Raw genomic sequence first — 17,823 nt, forward strand, 5'->3', positions numbered from 1 at the left:
AGAAATTGGCTGGAAGCAGGGAAATGAAACATAATCTGGGGTGATGGGGAAAAAGAATTCCATTCCAATCTACCTTTAGGGTAAAGGACCTCAACAGAGTTAGAATGAAGGATTAAGCACAAATCGTATTTTCAGGAGCCAGTCAGTTAACCAAATGGGGGAAAGCATTGTGATCCCAAAACATCAAAATCAGACAAAATTGTACGTGGTCCTCCACAAGATTTTTCTATTGAAGTTGATAAGAGACAGAACAGCTCCGCTTTTCCTTCCTTTTTCCCTTCTTTCTCTTTTTATGGAGAGATCAGTGAATAGTGGAATAAGAATAAGCTCAAAATAATAGAAGTACTGTGTAATAATGAAGAAACTTTAATCCAAATGGAGATTAAGGTTTCTGAATGATTACAATTTCTTATACCTCAATTCCAATACTATACAACATGTTTAAAGGGTTCCAATTACAATACATTTTAAAAGACGTAAGATATACTGTATCATAGAAAATATGCTTTTGGTCTTAGCATATGACAAACACACAACTAAATTTTCAGAGAAGAAAATTCTAAAAGTCTGTTTGAGATTTTTAAAAGAATAAATCCATGTTAATGTTTCTTCTTTCTTCACAGAACAACCATACTGTACATTTTGGAATTCTGGGAAAATATATATATATGTGTGTGTGTACACACACACGTGTACACACACACGTGTGCACACACACACGTGCACACACACACGTGTACACACACACGTGTACACACACACGTGTACACACACGTGCACACACACGTGCACACACACGTGCACACACACACGCGCACACACACGCGCACACACACACACGTGTACACACACACGTGTACACACACACGTGTGTGCATACACATACATACATACGTGTGCATGCACATACATACGTGTGTGTACACATACATGTGTATGTGTATATACATATATGTATATATGTGTAGATATATACACGTATACATACGTGTATACATACACATATGTGTATGTGTATATACACACACATACGTGCGCGTGTGTATACATACACACACATACGTGCGCGTGTGTATACATACACACATACGTGCGCGTGTGTATACATACACACATACGTGCGCGTGTGTATACACACACATACGTGCGCGTGTGTATACACACACATACGTGCGTGTGTGTATACACACACATATGTGTGCGTGTGTGTATACACACATATGTGTGCGTGTGTGTATACACACACATATGTGTGCGTGTGTACACACATATACATTGTGTGTGTACACACACGCGTATGTGTACACACACGTGTATGTGTACACACACGTGTATGTGTACACACACATGTGTGTATGTGTGTGCATATATATGTGTATATATATACACACATATATAAATATATATTTTTTTTTGAGATGAAGTTTTGCTCTTATTGCCCAGGCTGGAGTGCAGTGGCATGATCTTGGCTCACTGCAACCTCCGCCTCCTGGGTTCAAGCGATTCTCCTGCCTCTGTCTCCCGAGTAGCTGGGACTACAAGCACCGGCCACCACGCCTGGCTAATTTTTTGTATTTTTAGTAGAGACGGGGTTTTACTATGTTGGGCAGGCTGGTCTCAAACTCCCGACCTCAGGTGATCCGCCCGTCTCAGCCTCCCAAAGTGCTGGGATTACAGGTGTGAGCCACCACGCCTGGCCCTATATATATATATATTTTTTGTTTGAGATGGAGTCTCGTTCTGTCCCCCAGGCTGGAGTGCAGTGGCATGATCTCGGCTCACTGCAACCTCTGCCTCCTGAGTTTAAGCGATTCTCCTGCCTCCTGAGTGGCTGGGATTACAGGTACACGCCACCATGCCCAGCTAATTTTTGTATTTTTAGCAGAGATGGGGCTTCATCATGTTTGTCAGGCTGGTCTTGAACTCCTAACCTCATGATCTGCCTGCCTTGGCCTCCCAAAGTGCTGGTATTACAGGCGTGAGCCATCGCACCCAGTGAAATTCTGGGAATTTTGTTTTATTGTTGGTCTTGCTGCATTGCATGTCATTATAAAGCCTGAACATTTAAAATTGTTTCCTTGTTGTTTTACACATTTTACCAAAGAAAGGCAAACTGTTATTTTTGACAAAAGAACCTCAAAACTTGAGTTCTAGTCATTAATATATTTTTTTACAAACACCATCATCCAATTAACCTTCATTTTGTACTTCTATTTACTTAGTGTTTACAGTATGGCTTTCTAGGGTACAGTTAACACCACTAAAAAATAATTTAATAAACACAATTAACATTTCCCAAAATAATACAAATATGTGAACATATATACAGTCTCATAAAGGCACCTTTTTGTTTTTGAAATAAATACCTTTTGACCTCCTGGAGCTTCAACTGTGTGATGTTCTTTCAGTTTTTGTTCTTGTTCCATTATGTCTTTCAAATGTTCATTTACCTTAAAATATAAAAATGTCAGTTTGAATTTTTATTCTTTTTTTGAATTTACATTCAAATATAACAATAAAATAACACACATTAAGATGCCTATAGTCAGAGCCCTGATGTCAAATATCAGTCTCACTCAAATAAAGAAAATTTCAGCTTCACAATCAGAAAAAAATAGTTTATGGGTACTTATTTGATATTCTAGAATTCATTAATTTATCAAATAGTTGTTGAGCAGACACTATATGTCAGGAACTGGTTGGAGCGCTAAGGGAAAAAAGGTACTCAGTAATGTCAGTTTTAATGCTTAGGAAGCAAACTAATATCAAGTAAAAATTTTACAATCTATTTTAGAACTAGTAAATGAAAGTTATTTTCCCTAAAATTAATGTTGTTATCAATAAATAACACTGTGAATCAAGTTCTTAACGTATGATTTCAGACATATCCATGATCATGGGGGAGTTTAGGGCAGTCATAATGCCACAGTTAAAACACATGCAAAATTTCTGCATATGAAAACTTTTTGAGGAGAGAGCTTAATTTCTCTCTCATCAGATTATTCAGGCAGTCCATAATCCAAAAAGTTAAAAAAAAAAAAAGTCTACATGGTGCATAAATTATTTCTTGAGAAGACTTTAGATAATTTTTGGTTTTGAGTTAATGATTTTAAGGTCACTCTAGTAACAATCAATAAAAGTTCAAATTTATTAATCATGGCACTGTAGAAAATATTAATGCCATCAGCCACCAAAACTTTCAGTCCCCACTTTGTTTCTGGCACCTAAGAATTCCCTTTTCTTCCTTTAAACTCAACTCTGCAGTATAAACTTTTCTAATTATATTTATCAAGCATTTTTAGGTGTTCCTAACAGGAAGAGTTGTAGTTTTAGTGTGACATGTTGACAAAATCATTCATATCTTCTTCTTTTTTTTTTTTTTTTTTTTTTTGAGATGCAGTCTCACACTGTCGCCCAGGCTGGAGTGCAGTGGCACTGTGTCAGCTCACTGCAGCCTCCGTCTCCTGGGTTCAAGCAATTCTCCTGCCTCAACCTCCTGAGTAACTGGGATTACAGGCGCCCGCCATCATGCCCGGCTAATTTTTTAAATATTGCTAGTAGAGATGGGGTTTCACAATGTTGACCAGGCTGGTCTCAAACTCCTGACCTCAGGTGATCCACCCACCTCGGCCTCCCAAAGTGCTGGGATTAAAGGCATGAGCCACCATGCCCAGCCCCATATTTTCTATCATGGTAATACATTGTGTTACAAAGCAGTTTTATAACACCCATGTATCTTTAAGCATTTTGGTCTCTTTACCAATTCGGGGAGGGGAAGAAGACAGGACCAAATCCTGGGAAAGTTTATAATGTTTTCTATTTGTTTGTTTTGTAGTATTTTCATTCCCCACCCGCCCACCCCTCCCCCCCCGCCCACCCCTCCCCCCCCACCTTTTTTTTTTTTTTTGGAAACGCAGTCTCACTCTGTCAGCCAGGCTGGAGTGCAGTGGCGTGATCTCAACTTACTACAACCTTTGTCTCCTGGGCTCAAGCAATCCTCCTGTCTCGGCCTCTCGAATAGCTGGGACCACAGGCGTGCACCACCATGCCTAGCTAATTTTTGTTTTTTGTTTTGTTTTTGGTAGAGACAAGGTTTCACCTTGTTTCCCAGATTGGTCTTAAACTCCTGGACTCAAGCAATCCACCTGCCTCAGCCTCCGAAAGTGTTGGGATTACAGACGTGAGCCACCAGACCCAGCCTCATTCCTTTTAAGTTAAAAAACAAACACTTTCTAATTCATTGTCAGGTAGTCGTAATTGATCTGCCAGTTTGGAAATATCCTTGTTTTTATTTTTTTCCCCACTGAGGAAATACCTTCATTTTTAAAGAGGTTTTTATCTGATTCTGTCCAAAAAGCAAAGTGGTCACAAATTAACATTTTAAACCACCATTCACTCATGTATGTGCACATTCAACAGATACCTACTGAATGCCAGTTATGTGCCAGATACTGTATTAAGAGGCTAGGTATACAATGGACTACAAAGCCAAAGTGATTCCTGTCCTCTTGAAGCAGGGGAGATAGAACAACAACAAAAACCGTTTGTAAATGCTATAAATACATTAAAATGTGAGTAGAAAATAATGGGAGCAGGAAGATCTATTTTAGAAAAGATGGTTATATCAGACAAGGCCTTCGCTTTGGTCTAAATGTTTGCCCCCCAGAGTTCATATTTGAAACTTAATCCCCAATGTGTTAATATTAAGAGGTGTAGCCTTTCGGGGCATGATTAAGTCATGAGGCTCTGCCCTTGCATATGGGGTTGGTTCCTTTATAAAGGGGGTTGAAGGAGCACAGTGGCCCTTTCGGCCACGTGAGGACACAACAAGAAGCTGCCATTCTGAAGCAGAGAGCAAGTCCTGACCAAAAACTGAATCTGCTGGCACCTTGATCTGGGAATTCCCAGCTTTCAGAACTATGAGCAATGAATTTCTGCTGTTTATAAATTACCTAGGCTAAGGCATTTTGTTATAGCAACCCAAACAGACTAAGACAATTTCTTTAAGAAGTAACTTTAAGCTGAGATCTTAAAGAGAACAAGCTGGCTATGGAAAAAGTAGAGGAAAGAGCATTCCAGAGAGAGAATGAAAAACATAAGCAAAAGCCCTGTGGTAGGAAAAATACTTGCGTGTTTAAGTAACAGAATGACATAGTGAACCCAAAGAAGTCACAAAATGAGATAGGAAACAGAGGTAGAGCCAAATAATGTAACGTTAATATATTCATGATTTTTGTGTACCTCTGCATGATTCAATCATTCAATATAATCTTGTCTTCTGTGATTTTGCTTTTTTAAGTTTAAATTCATTTTAGCCACTATGCTGATAATTATTTTAGCCATGTTATTGCCATTTTTCTTTGGTAGGTTTTTTTATACTTGTGGATGCATTATCCAGGAAAAAAGGCAACTGGGTTAGGACGAGCCAAAATAAGAGCCAGAAGGAGAAAACATATACTAAATCTGAGAGGCAAGGGTAAAGTCATAATGCGAGAATAAAAAATAATGCTGGTGCTGGTAGAATGGATCAAGGGAAAAAAATACACTGCAGTTCAGGTTGAATCAAATTGTTTTAAACCTAATTTGAAAATGGAATGAGGTGGATATGACTGCATAAAGGTGCTGAACATTCCTAGTTAAGTGATTTCCTTAATTTTGTGTAGATTTCCAAAGTTCTAAAGTGCCTAGCTTAATTCAATGGCTTAAACTATCTCTTCTCTTTATTAGTTTAGTGTTTATTAAATATAATCTCTTTGTCAAACACTGTGCTGGTCTAGATACTAAAACTGAAAAGAAGGTCATCGTAGGCACTAGAAATAAAAAGTTCATTGTACCTATCCTCACATAGACTATTCTAGTTAGGAAGACAGATTTTAAAAAATTAAATGATTAAGAAAAGTAATTAGTCTGAAAAGTGCTATGAAAGAAAAAAAGTAGAGTGTTAGAATATAGAAAACAAGGGGTTGATAGAGGCACTTCATTTAGATAAGGTTGTCAGGAAAAAGTGCTATCCAAGCTGACGGAGAGCAGAAGCACTAAGCCATGCAGAAAGCTGGGAGCTGAGCTGCCCAGGAATAGGAAACATGAGGTTCAACGGTTCAGAGGTGAGAAAGGGCATATAGCGGGAATGAAGTCAAAGAAGTGAGGAAGGGGAACAGTGGCCATGAGCCTACAATGGAGTACACAGGGTCAGGTTAGGTGGTACCTTGCAGGCCACGATAAATTTTACATTTTATTTTAAGGGTAAAGTGAAGTCACTGAAGAGTTTTGAGCAAAAGAATGGCGTGATCCAAGCTGCACTATAAAAAGATACTTGTAGAATTCTGGTTCTGGTAATAGTGGAATAGCATGCATCACAGTAATCCCCGCAGAGAGCAATTATAAACTCTGGACAAAATATATAAAGCATCTGTTGGAGGTACTGGTGAGCAACCAAGAGCAAGTAGAAGCAAGAAAGAATTCAACTTTGGAAAGAAAGAAACACACTGAGTGAAATCCATGTTTATATGGCCTTACCCTCAATTCAACAGTGCACTGTGACTAGAACTCAAGGAGAAAACTGTAGTCTGGTTGGCAGGAGGAATCAAGGGAAATCTGGCACTGCTAGAGTAGCTGGATACTGAGGAGGAATATTCTAGGAAGGGTAACGGGGGAGGCCCAAAATCTGCATATAAACTTCCCTCAACTCTTGGCTGAGCCCTGGACTGTGCATGTGTAGGAAAGATTCTAAGAAGTGCAGGGAGAAAAAACTGCTGAGAAGCCAAAGAAACTGCCACCACAGGGGAGACAGAGTTTGTTGTTCAAATCCCACCAAGTAGAGGAGGGCTTGGTAAACACCTTGGGTTTTCCACTGAAACTTCAAAAAGATGGTTCATGCTTTAGAAGTAAAGATTGAGTTTAAATTAAGGACAGAAAAATATTGATTGGATTTGCCTTTTTGACCAACTCAGGAACAATTTCAGGTTAGGAATTGGTATGGGAGAGAGAGATAAGAGCAGGCTAAAGAAATAGCAAACAACTCTTGAGAGAGTCTGTTGTATGGAGAAATAGGGTTGTATTTGGATGGGGAAGTTTTGTTTCCTAGGATGGAAGACACTAGAGCAAGTCTGTTTTTTGGTTTTTTTTTGAGATGGAGTTTTGCTTTGTTGCCCAGGCTGGTGTGCAGTGGTGCAATCTCGAGTCACTGCAACCTCCACCTACCAGGTTCAAGTGGTTCTCCTGTCTCAGCCTCCCAAGTAGCTGGGACTACAGGCGCGTGCCACCACGCCCAGCTAATTTCTGTATTTTTAGTAGAGACAGGGTTTCGCCATGTTGGTCAGGCTGGTCTCCGACTCCTGACCTGAAATGATCCATCAGCCTCAGCCTCCCAAAGTAGTGGGATTACAGACGTGAGTCACCGCCCCCAGCCTCCAAGTCTGTATTCTTTTTTTTTTTTTTTTTTGAGATGGAGTCTCGCTCTGTCACCCAGGCTGGAGTGCCGTGGCGCCATCTCGGCACACAGCAACCTCCGCCTCCCAGGTTCAAGCAATTCTCCTGCCTCAGCCTCCCAAGTAGCTGGGATTACAGGCGCCCGCCACCATACCCAGCTAATTACTATATTTTCAGAATGGGGTTTCACCATGTTGGCCAGGCTAGTCTTGAACTCTCAACCTCAGGTGATCCGCCTGCCTGGGCCTCCCAAAGTGCTGGGATTACAGGTGTGAGCCACCACGCCCGGCCCAAATCTGTATTCTTATAAGAATGATCCAATAGACAGGAAGAGTCAGACAATGTGGGAGTGAACAAATAACAGTGTGGTCCCAAACCAGCAGCATTAGTATCACCTGGAGCTTGTTAGAAATGCAGACTCTCCTGCTTCACCCTAGACACCTCCTCATTCAGATCAGCCATTTTAACACGTTCCCAGGTTCTATGGTTTGAATATTTGCCCCCCTCCGAAATTCATGTTGAAACTTAACCTCCACTGTGGCAGTACTGAAAGGTGGGACCTTTAAGAGGTGATTGGGTTATGAGAGCAGACCCAATTCACAGATCAATGGATCAACGGGCTATCACTAGCAGCTTTGTAAGACGGGGAAGACAGACCTGAGCTAACATGCTCAGACATGTGATGATGCCCTGTGCTGCCTCAGGACTCTGCAGAGTCCCCACTTAGCAGGAAGCTCTCACCAGTGGCCTCTTCACCTGGGATTTCTTAGCCTCCATAGCTATAAGAAATAAATTCCTTTTCATTATAAATCACCCAGTTTCAGGTATTCTGTTATTATTATTATCATTATTATTATTTTGAGAGGATCTCGCTCTGTCACCCAGGCCGGAGTGCACTGGCGCGATCTCGGCTCACTGCAACCTCCGCCTCCCAGGTTCAAGTGATTCTCCTGCCTCAGCCTCCCGAGTAGCTGGGATTACCGGCATCTGCCACCATGCTCAGCTAATGTTTGTATTTTTAGTAGAGACGGGGTTTCGCCATGTTGGCCAGGCTGGTCTTGAACTCCTGACCTCCCACCTGCCTTGGCCTCCCAAAGTGCTGGGATTACAGGCATGAGCCACTGCGCCCGGCTCAGGTATTCTGTTACAAGAAGAAAATGGACTAATACACCAGGTAATTCTTATGTACATTAAAAAGTAAGAACTGAAGTACAGGACCAATGACCACAAAAAAGGGAAGAAAGTTCTAGAGCAAGTAGTAGAAAACTCACTTTTGATGTGAAGGGGGAAATTCTTCATTGTAACAGTAGGACAAAAGAAAGGCAATGAGTGCGATCCAAAACTGTTTACAGATTTGCTAGTATAAAGGGAAGATAATTCCCACCTAAAGCCTTCCCATCTCTGGTCTCAAGAAAAGATAAGGCAAATTTAGCTGACAGTAGTAGGGAAAGGGTTACAGAAGGTCCGAGAATTAGAGGAAAATGGGTAACACAGTTGTCATGAAGCGTGGGAAAGCAAACTTAGGGACACATTTGTTGGACTGGCAGTGGAAGTTTGTGCTTATGAACTTAAAGTGAAACCAACTTCCTTGTGTAAATTTCTCCAGCAATATTTGCCTCTGCAAATGCAGGTTAGAAATAAAATGGGTAACTAAGCTAAACCATCTGAGCTGTTACCAAATGAGTAACAGGGAGGGAAGGGGAGACATAAGAACTGAGAGTACTTATAAAAATCTAAGTTCAAGATGGACAAATATGAAGTCCAATAAGATTGTGAGAAATTAATAGGCTCAATAGTTTATAAGTCATAATAAGGTTGAACATTTTAAAAATTATTATTTAAAGCAAGTGGGTTAGGAAGATAGGAGAAACTGTTCAAGAATGGGAAGTCTGTAATGGGATGTGAAGGTTGCATAGTTTCTCAAGATGAATAGGTCTAGAATGTGACTGTGATTTTCTACAGCTGAGGAGGAGTCAGGGAAAGATTACTAAAGATGAAGAAATAAAGGAACTCCAGAGGCAAAGTATTAAGCAGTCCTTCTACAATGATACTGATATTATGGATAATGAAGATAGCTGTAATAGTGTTTTTTACATTTAGCTTTTTATTACGAGCTTCATGCCAGCTTTCAAGAAAGGATACCTGGAGATATAACTTCTTTTAAATCCGTTTAGTGCTTGTCTTCAGATAAGGTTTAATTTTCTTTTGGCTGGCAGTTGTAAATGAAAATGGATCAAGACAAATTAACTACTCAAATTGGCAAAGGGAGTGATAAGCTGACAAATTAAGCATCTTCAAAGCACAAATCACAGCTCCATAAAAATTTCCAAGAAGAGGAATCCACAATCAATACGATCTTGTGCAACTTGGTCAAGCAAACCTAAGAATCCCCTAACTGGAAATGTAAGAAAATTATTTCATTCTTGAAATGAATTCAAAAAATATTTACTGAACACCCACTGTGTATAGTTCACTATTAGGAGTGTTCTGAATTTTTTCATAATCTGGTATGAACCAGATTAATCATTAAGAGTAATTATAAATATTGGCCAGGCGTGGTGGCTCACGCCTGTAATTGCAGCACTTTGGGAGGCCGAGGTGGGTAGGTCACCGTGAGGCCAGGAGTTCCAGACAAGCCTGGCCAACATGGCGAAAACCCGTCTCCACTAAAAACACAAAAATTAGCCGGGTGTGGTGGCAAACGCCTGTAATCCCAGCTACTTGGGAGGCCGAGGCATGAGAATTGCTAAAACCTGAAGGGCGGAGGTTGCAGTGAGCCGAGATCATGCCACTTCACTCCAGCCTGGGTGACAGAGTGAGACTACTTCTCAAAAAAAAAAAAAAAAAAAGAGTAATTATAAATATTGCTAAGTATACAGAAAACTATTTTCATCATTTTAAGCTTTTTTAACAAAAAAATTTAAGTGTATTTTACAACTTAAGTTTGCACTTTGATTTGAAACAAAAAGAGTAATGAAGTGGCAATGTATAATTTAGAATTTCACGTTTTCTGGCTATGAGATGCGATTTACTCAAGTGAGTATAATCCTACCTTATTTATCCAGTACATGACAGCGTCCTCAATATCATAGGGCAGATCTGTGGCTTGAAAAAAAGCTGAATACTGCTGAGCACACGCAATTACTTTTTCTATACTGACCATTTCTACAGTATAAGCCATCATGAGGGTATCGATCATGGCCAAATGTGCACTCTGAAAATATAAAACAAGAACAAATAGTTTAAAAATTATATTTAGAAATTGCTTTTTACATATTTTGAAATGTTAATGACATCTCCTAACAAGCAGCAGAATAACTACAGAAGACCAGCCTTAATAAGAAAGCATAAATTGTACATGCTAAAGATGAGCTAACTGACCCAAACTAATTTATTGTTCAAATACTTATTGAGGATCTATATTTAAGATACTCATTATCTTCTACTCCAAAGATGCTTCTTTTCTTGTTTTTCCTATTTTTTATAATGTCATGGTCACTTACTCAGCAATATAACTTACCAACTTCAGAACCATCTTTGACGGTCTTTACTCATTCTTCTCACCCACATAGTACAAGTTTATAGATTCTCTATCTTTCAAATCTTCCCTCTTCCTCATTCTGATTGTCACAGTTCCAATTCAGACCCAAACATTTCTCACACTTGAACAAGGTAAAAAATTCTTTAACTGGTTTTCCTGCCTCCAACTTCTTCCTCATCTAATTCATCCAGAACAGGACTTCTAGCCTTTGGCACAGATAGATAGATTTGGCATAGATAGATAGATAGATAGATAGATAGATAGATAGATAGATAGATAGATAGATACACACACACACACACACACACACACAGTTATATGGAAGTTCTAAAAAAAAATTACAGTAGTATATGAAGTGCCCCTCCCTCCACCAGTTTCTTCAGTCTGGTATATATTCCTACAAAAAAGTTTAATGCCTATCAAATATGTACACATTTACACTGCTTGGCATTACCAACTATGTTACAACATTGTATTTCTCCAGGGATAATTCTTAGTTGTGGCCACTGGGTCCAAGGGCAACCACAATTTAAGTTTTGATAGATAACCATTAATCTACTCTCTAGAAAGGTTACACCAACTTATCTCCCACCAACGTTATCAGCCTGCCTGTTTCTCCACATTTTTGACAACATTAGATATTATTCACTTTTAAAAATCTGTATCAACATGAAAGTTTAGAAGACCCCACTCTTGTTTGACTTTACAATCCTGATTATCACTGAAGATGAGCATCCTTTTATGTGCTTTAGCAACCATTTGCATTTCTTCTTTGGAAAGCTACCTGCTCAAATCTTTTGCCTATTCTTAACTGATTTGTAAGAGCTCATTTTATATTAAGTACTTTTTAACCTTCTGTCATTGAGGTAGCAAATACTTTCCCCTAGTTTTTCTCCAGACTTTCAACTTTAGGGTACCTTTTGTTGCAGAGTTTTAAATATTTACTTGGTAAAATCTGTTAATCTCAGTGTTTTCCTTTATGGCTTTGGAGTTGATAACATGTTTATAAAGGTCTTCTCCAACCCCAAAATATAGAAATATTATTCTCTATTTTTTCCATAACTTTAATTCCATCTGGAATTTACTTTTGACAATGTTATAAACTAGCGGCTGTTTTTTCCAAATCAGAGATTGCATCGTATCATTCTCTCATAAAGTCTACCTCATTTTCCACATAATGAAGTCTAAACTCCTTAAGAGAGGTAAAGTTTCTTTCTTTCTTATTAGCTGCTTTGTTAGTCTAGCCTTAGAATCTACCATTTCCTTCTCCAATCTGCTACCAGTTTTCAAGCTTTTGTGCCCTGGCTTGTTGTCCTCCTAACAATACAGACTAAGTTTTGTCGTTGGTTTGAATGTTACTCTGATTGTGAAGATTTTTCCAGTTCTCTTTCCAATCAAAAGGACTCACTCAACCTATCAATGAGTACAGGTTCCTACAGAATATTGTTTCTGTTTGCATTAATTTCTAAATTATCTAAAGTACGGCATCAGCACTGGTATTTTTAAACAGCTTCCCCAGGTGATGCTAATGAGCAGCCAGGGTTGAGAACCACTGATTTCTCTGACATGTGCACAGTCACCTGCATATGACTCTATTTCTCTAGATAGACAGTTGTAGGATATTATCTCAGTTATCTTCCCATTCCCTATATCTAACGTGGTATCTGGCAACTAGCAGGGGCTAAAGAAAGGAAAGGAAAGAAAGAAGCTAGCCTTTTGGTTACTATAAAGACTCAAGAGCTGGGTTACTCTGGAGGATGAGGAAGTGAATTCTGATCGTTTAGGAGGTGGCTGTTCCAGCTTCTAGAAAACTGAGCAGTATTTATAGGAAAGCTGATGCGTTGTAAGAAGCAGAATGCTTAACACTGGAAATCATAAAACCAACAGTGGCTCCTACTTACTAAGTCTAACTTATGTGCCATATACTGTGCTAAATACTTTATTAGTATATTAACTCTTTCATTTCAAATATTTTTTGAAATAAGCCTGGAGATAATAGATTAAAAACACTTTCTATAATCCTCAAAAGTCTCTAAAGGAAGTATCATTTATGTTTTATATGTGCAGAAACTGAAGTTTAGACAATTATGCAATTTGTCCAAACCTGTGTGCTCTTTCTACCATATCATGCAGTTGGCAGGAGTTAAGTCATTTTGTTGCAAAGCAAAAAAATATGTTTCAGAAATGACAAACATAATATGCAAGAAAGAAAAAGTAGGATCAATAATTATTTCAAATTAAAACCGCATTTTCATATTCAATCTCCTCTAAGAAGTATTTTCCACACTGCTACTGTCCAACTATCCCAGTTCTTCCTTCACACTCAGAATATTGCAGCCTTTCTCTTTAGTCATTCATCTGTATGTATCCTCTCCGTTACACTCCATCCCTGGAGAGCAGGGATTCTGTCTTTTTCACTTTTGTTCCTAGACAATGTTTTATGAGTGAAAGTAAATTCCTGTTTAACAGCATTAAAAAGCATGGCATTTTTGGATTAAAATGTGGGAAAATATTTCAAGAGCCACAAAATCATTCATATACTCTTAAGACTCCTTTTGGCAGTTTGTTCTATAAACACATGAGAGAGGAGGAAAACGCTGTATAAATAAAAAATAACCATTATAATATTATACAACAGAAAGAAAACAATATCCAACCAAAATGACTAATTTATGATATATTAAACTATTTAAAAATAAGGGAAATGTGTACAATATAAAATTGAGTGGAAAAAACAGAATACCACACTATAATATTGTTTTATATATATACATAAAAAGGAAGGAAACAGACAAGAAACAAGAAAAACAGAACATCTGGCCAGGCGCGGTGGCTCACGCTTGTAATCCCAGCACTTTGGGAGGCCGAGGTGGGCAGATCACAAGGTCAGGAGATCGAGACCATCCTGGCTAACACGGTGAAACCCTGTCTCTACTAAAAATACAAAAAATTAGCCAGGCGTGGTGGCGGACACCTGTAGTCTCAGCTACTCAGGAGGCTGAGGCAGGAGAATGGCATGAACCCGGGAGGTGGAGGTTGCAGTGAGCCGAGGTCGCACCACTGCACTCCAGCCTGGGCAACAGAGCAAGACTCTGTCTCAAAGAAAAAAAAGAGAAAAACAGAACATCATACCATAATAATGTTTGAATACCACAGACACACACGCACACACAAGAGAAAGGGAAAATGAATGAATAAAAGTAAAACTTAGAAATTACCTTGTTATAGTATGTAAAAACACAAATAAAATCTATAGTTTACTTCGAAAATTGGGATACATTTTCAGAACAAAGCTCATTTCACTGATTAACTTCCCAAATTAAAAAACAAATTTCTAAAAATTCCACTACTGTGCTGTGGTTATTTCCATATGATATTCACTCCCTTTAAGAACTCTTACATTTTAGTGTGATTTTTTTTTTTACTTCTTAACTTTACAATATGATAGTGATAATTAAAAATTATGTATAACAGAAAGTATATACACAATGGATTTAGAAAAGATCAACATTAAAAAATAAACTCAAGGCTAAAATCAATCAGTTTGGAGCTATGATAGCTCCAAATAAAATATACACATTTAATTGCTTACCTAAAGCATTCAGATCAGAATAATAACAATAACTAACACTGTTAAGTGTCACATACTGTTTTTGGCATTTTACTGTTTTCTGTCATGTACTGTTTTCAGTATGTAATGTTCTCAGCATTTGTATTAATTTAATGAAACAACCCTGTGAGGGTAAGCACTATTACTCTACCTATTTTACAGATAAGAAAACTGTATAACCTGTCCAAGGTTACACAGCAAGGAGGCAGTGATGTAGGGATTCAAACTTAGAAATCTGGCTCCAGAGCCCACATCACTGAACATCACACCTGCAGACTTAAATCCCAACCTCTGCACCTTGTAGGAGGCAACTGCGGCAGCAACAGAAACAGCAGTGTACATTGCAACCACCAGGTGGCAGAGCACAGCATGACATCTAAGAGCAGCAGTAGGAAGGCTGGTTATGGAAGAAAAAGCAGGAGGGCTACTTGGCATTTCAATGAAAAGAAAAGGATTTGGGGAATGTGGAATCCCAGGGACTTTACTGGGTGAGAGCTGAAGTATCATCCAAAGGCCACCATTAGGTTCTATATCTGTGTTACAAGGGTTATATTTTTATCATCTCCAACCAGTGGAGTCTAAGCAAAAATAAATTACATTTATGTATTAGAAATGAAGGTTAAACCTATTAAAGAAAGTAAAGGGTTTCAGTGTTATAAGAAATTTTTAGCCTCATAAATTAAGATAAAAGTTCTACTACTGCATGGCTTTTACTATTCTTGTATCAGATTTAGACATAGAACTTAAAAAAAAATCCTAAAATGAACTTAGTTTTTGGACTAATAAAGTGGCTAGACTGCCTACTATGCCCAAGTGCGCCCACAGGTATTTAAGAGGAAATAAATACTTTAATCAATCACAAACATGAGGTACTAGTTATTCAGCTAAAATGGTACATACAGCATATTCATATTAAACTCTATAGTTTTTCAAAGTTATTCCAACTTAGAAAATATTTTACATATCATTTATCTATATAAACACTTTTTTGTAAGTTTCATTTATCTTTAATTTACATGGAGATAAAAGTAAAACACCACTTGCAACTCCGCTGAGATGATATGTCATTTTATCAATGAGGAAATATCAGGATGAGTATCTACATTTGGTCACAGAGTTAGTAAGAGTTAGAACTAGGATTCAAAATCCTGGTCTGTCTATGGTCAAAGCTCGTATACTTGCCATTCCTCCATGTTGGCCCCAGTATTTCACAATAAATCTTTTGTTATTATGTAATAATACTTTGACATTGAATTACTATTTCTAAACTTCTGATATTGACAATTCAAGAATAAACTAAAACCAAGGCTTCCAATCCAAAGACATTCTTATATAGAACTATCTTGGTTTAAAACAGAATTTAGTTAAAATAAAATCCAGTTTTAAACCAAGACAGTTGTACTATAAGGCTGCAGAGATAAAAATCTTGCTATTGCCACCATAGTATTACTACTGTCCTCAACTCAGTTAAACTAGGGGTTACTAGCTGCCAACACATCAAGCACTGTCCTCCTGCCTCTCAAAGCTCAAATGTGGTTCCCAGAACAAATAAATAAATAAAGTACTAAGAGGAGTTAAAGAGATTATGAAAAAGAAAACAAGGATACCACCTACACTTAAGATTTCATCTTAGATACTGCCATCTGACTCTAGCTTTTAGCTTATAGGTAACTCATCTAAATATAATTTAGATGGTGTAAGCGTTAATAACCTTCAGATAATTTAGAAAGGATATCAGAGATTGAAAATCAACTTAATAAAATAAAGCATGAAGGCAAGATTAGAGAAAAAACAACGAAAAGGAACAAACAAAGCCTCCAAGAAATATGGGACTATGTGAAAAGACCAAACCTACGTTTGATGGGTATACCTGAAAGTGATGGGGAGAATGGAACCAAGTTGGAAAACACTCTTCAGGATATTATCCAGGAGAACTTCCTAACCTAGGAAGACAGGCCAACATTCAAATTCACGAAATACAGAGACCACCACAAAGATACTCCTCGAGAAGTGCAACCCCAAGACACATAATCATCAGATTCACCCGAAAGGTCAGGTTACCCACAAAGGGAAGCCCATCAGATTAACAGCGGATCTCTACGTGGAAACCCTACAAGCCAGAAGAGAGTGGGGGCCAATATTCAACATTCTATTTTTTTTTTTTTCTTTGAGATGGAGTCTTGCTCTGTCTCCAGGCTGGAGTGCAGTGGCGCGATCTCAGCTCACCGCAACCTCCACCTCCCGGGTTCAAGAGATTCTCCTGCCTCAGCCTCCCAAGTAGCTGGGACTATAGACACACACCACCACGCCCAGCTAATTTTTGTATTTTTAGTAGAGAAGGGGTTTCACAATGTTGGCCAGGATGGTCTCAATCTCTCGACCCTGTGATCCGCCCGTCTTGGCCTCCCAAAGTGCTGCGATTACAGGTGTGAGCCACTGCGTCAGGCCTCAACCTTCTTAAAGAAAAGAATTTTCATCCCAGAATTTCATATCCAGTCAAACTAAGCTTCATAAGCGAAGGAGAAATAAAATCCTTTACAGACAACCAAATACTGAGAGATTTTTGTCACCACCAGGCCTGCCTTACAAGAGCTCCTGAAGGAAGCACTAAATATGGATAGGAAAAACCAGTACCAGCCACTGCAAAACATACCAAATTGTAAAGACCATCGACACTATGAAGAAACTGCATCAACTAACAGGCAAAATAACCAGCTAGCATCATAATGACAGGATAAAATTCACACATAACAATATTAACCTTAAATGTAAATGGGCTAAATGCCCCAGTTAAAAGACAAAGATTGACAAATTGGATAGAGTCAAGACCCACTGGTGTGCTGTATTCAGAAGACCCATCACATGTGCAAAGACACACATAGGCTAAAAATAAAGGGATAGAGGAAGATTTACCAAGCAAATGGAAAGCAAAAAAAAAGCAAGGGTTGCAATCCTAGTCTCTGATAAAACAGATGTCAAACCAACAAAGATAAAAAAAGACAAAGAAGGGCATTCCATAACGGTAAAGGGATCAATGCAACAAGAAGAACTAACTATCCTAAATATATATGCACCCAATACAGGAGCACCCAGATTCATAAAGCAAGTTCTTAGAGGCCTACAAAGAGACTTAGACTCCCACACAATAACAGTGGGAGACTTGAACACCCCACTGTCACTATTAGATCAACGAGATAGAAAATCAACAAGGATATTCAGGACTTGAACTCAGCTCTGGACCAAG

At 38.6% G+C, this 17,823-nt stretch overlaps 1 protein-coding gene across 6 annotated transcripts in view; it reads right to left on the bottom strand.

The window, feature by feature from the left end:
• CAMSAP2 (calmodulin regulated spectrin associated protein family member 2) overlaps nucleotides 1-17,823 on the bottom strand; it is a 121,685-nt gene that overhangs the window by 42,778 nt on the left and 61,084 nt on the right. For all 6 annotated transcript variants that reach the window (XM_003823056.6, XM_003823055.6, XM_008976655.6 and 3 more), the window contains 2 exons: nucleotides 10,481-10,642; nucleotides 2,367-2,450 (listed from right to left, as the gene is read on the bottom strand). In XM_003823056.6, the coding sequence (XP_003823104.2) occupies nucleotides 2,367-2,450; nucleotides 10,481-10,642 (246 nt within the window). The remainder of the gene's footprint in view (nucleotides 1-2,366; nucleotides 2,451-10,480; nucleotides 10,643-17,823) is intronic.

Source organism: Pan paniscus, chromosome 1, assembly GCF_029289425.2.
Source record: "Pan paniscus chromosome 1, NHGRI_mPanPan1-v2.0_pri, whole genome shotgun sequence".
Taxonomy (NCBI): Eukaryota; Metazoa; Chordata; class Mammalia; order Primates; family Hominidae; genus Pan; species Pan paniscus.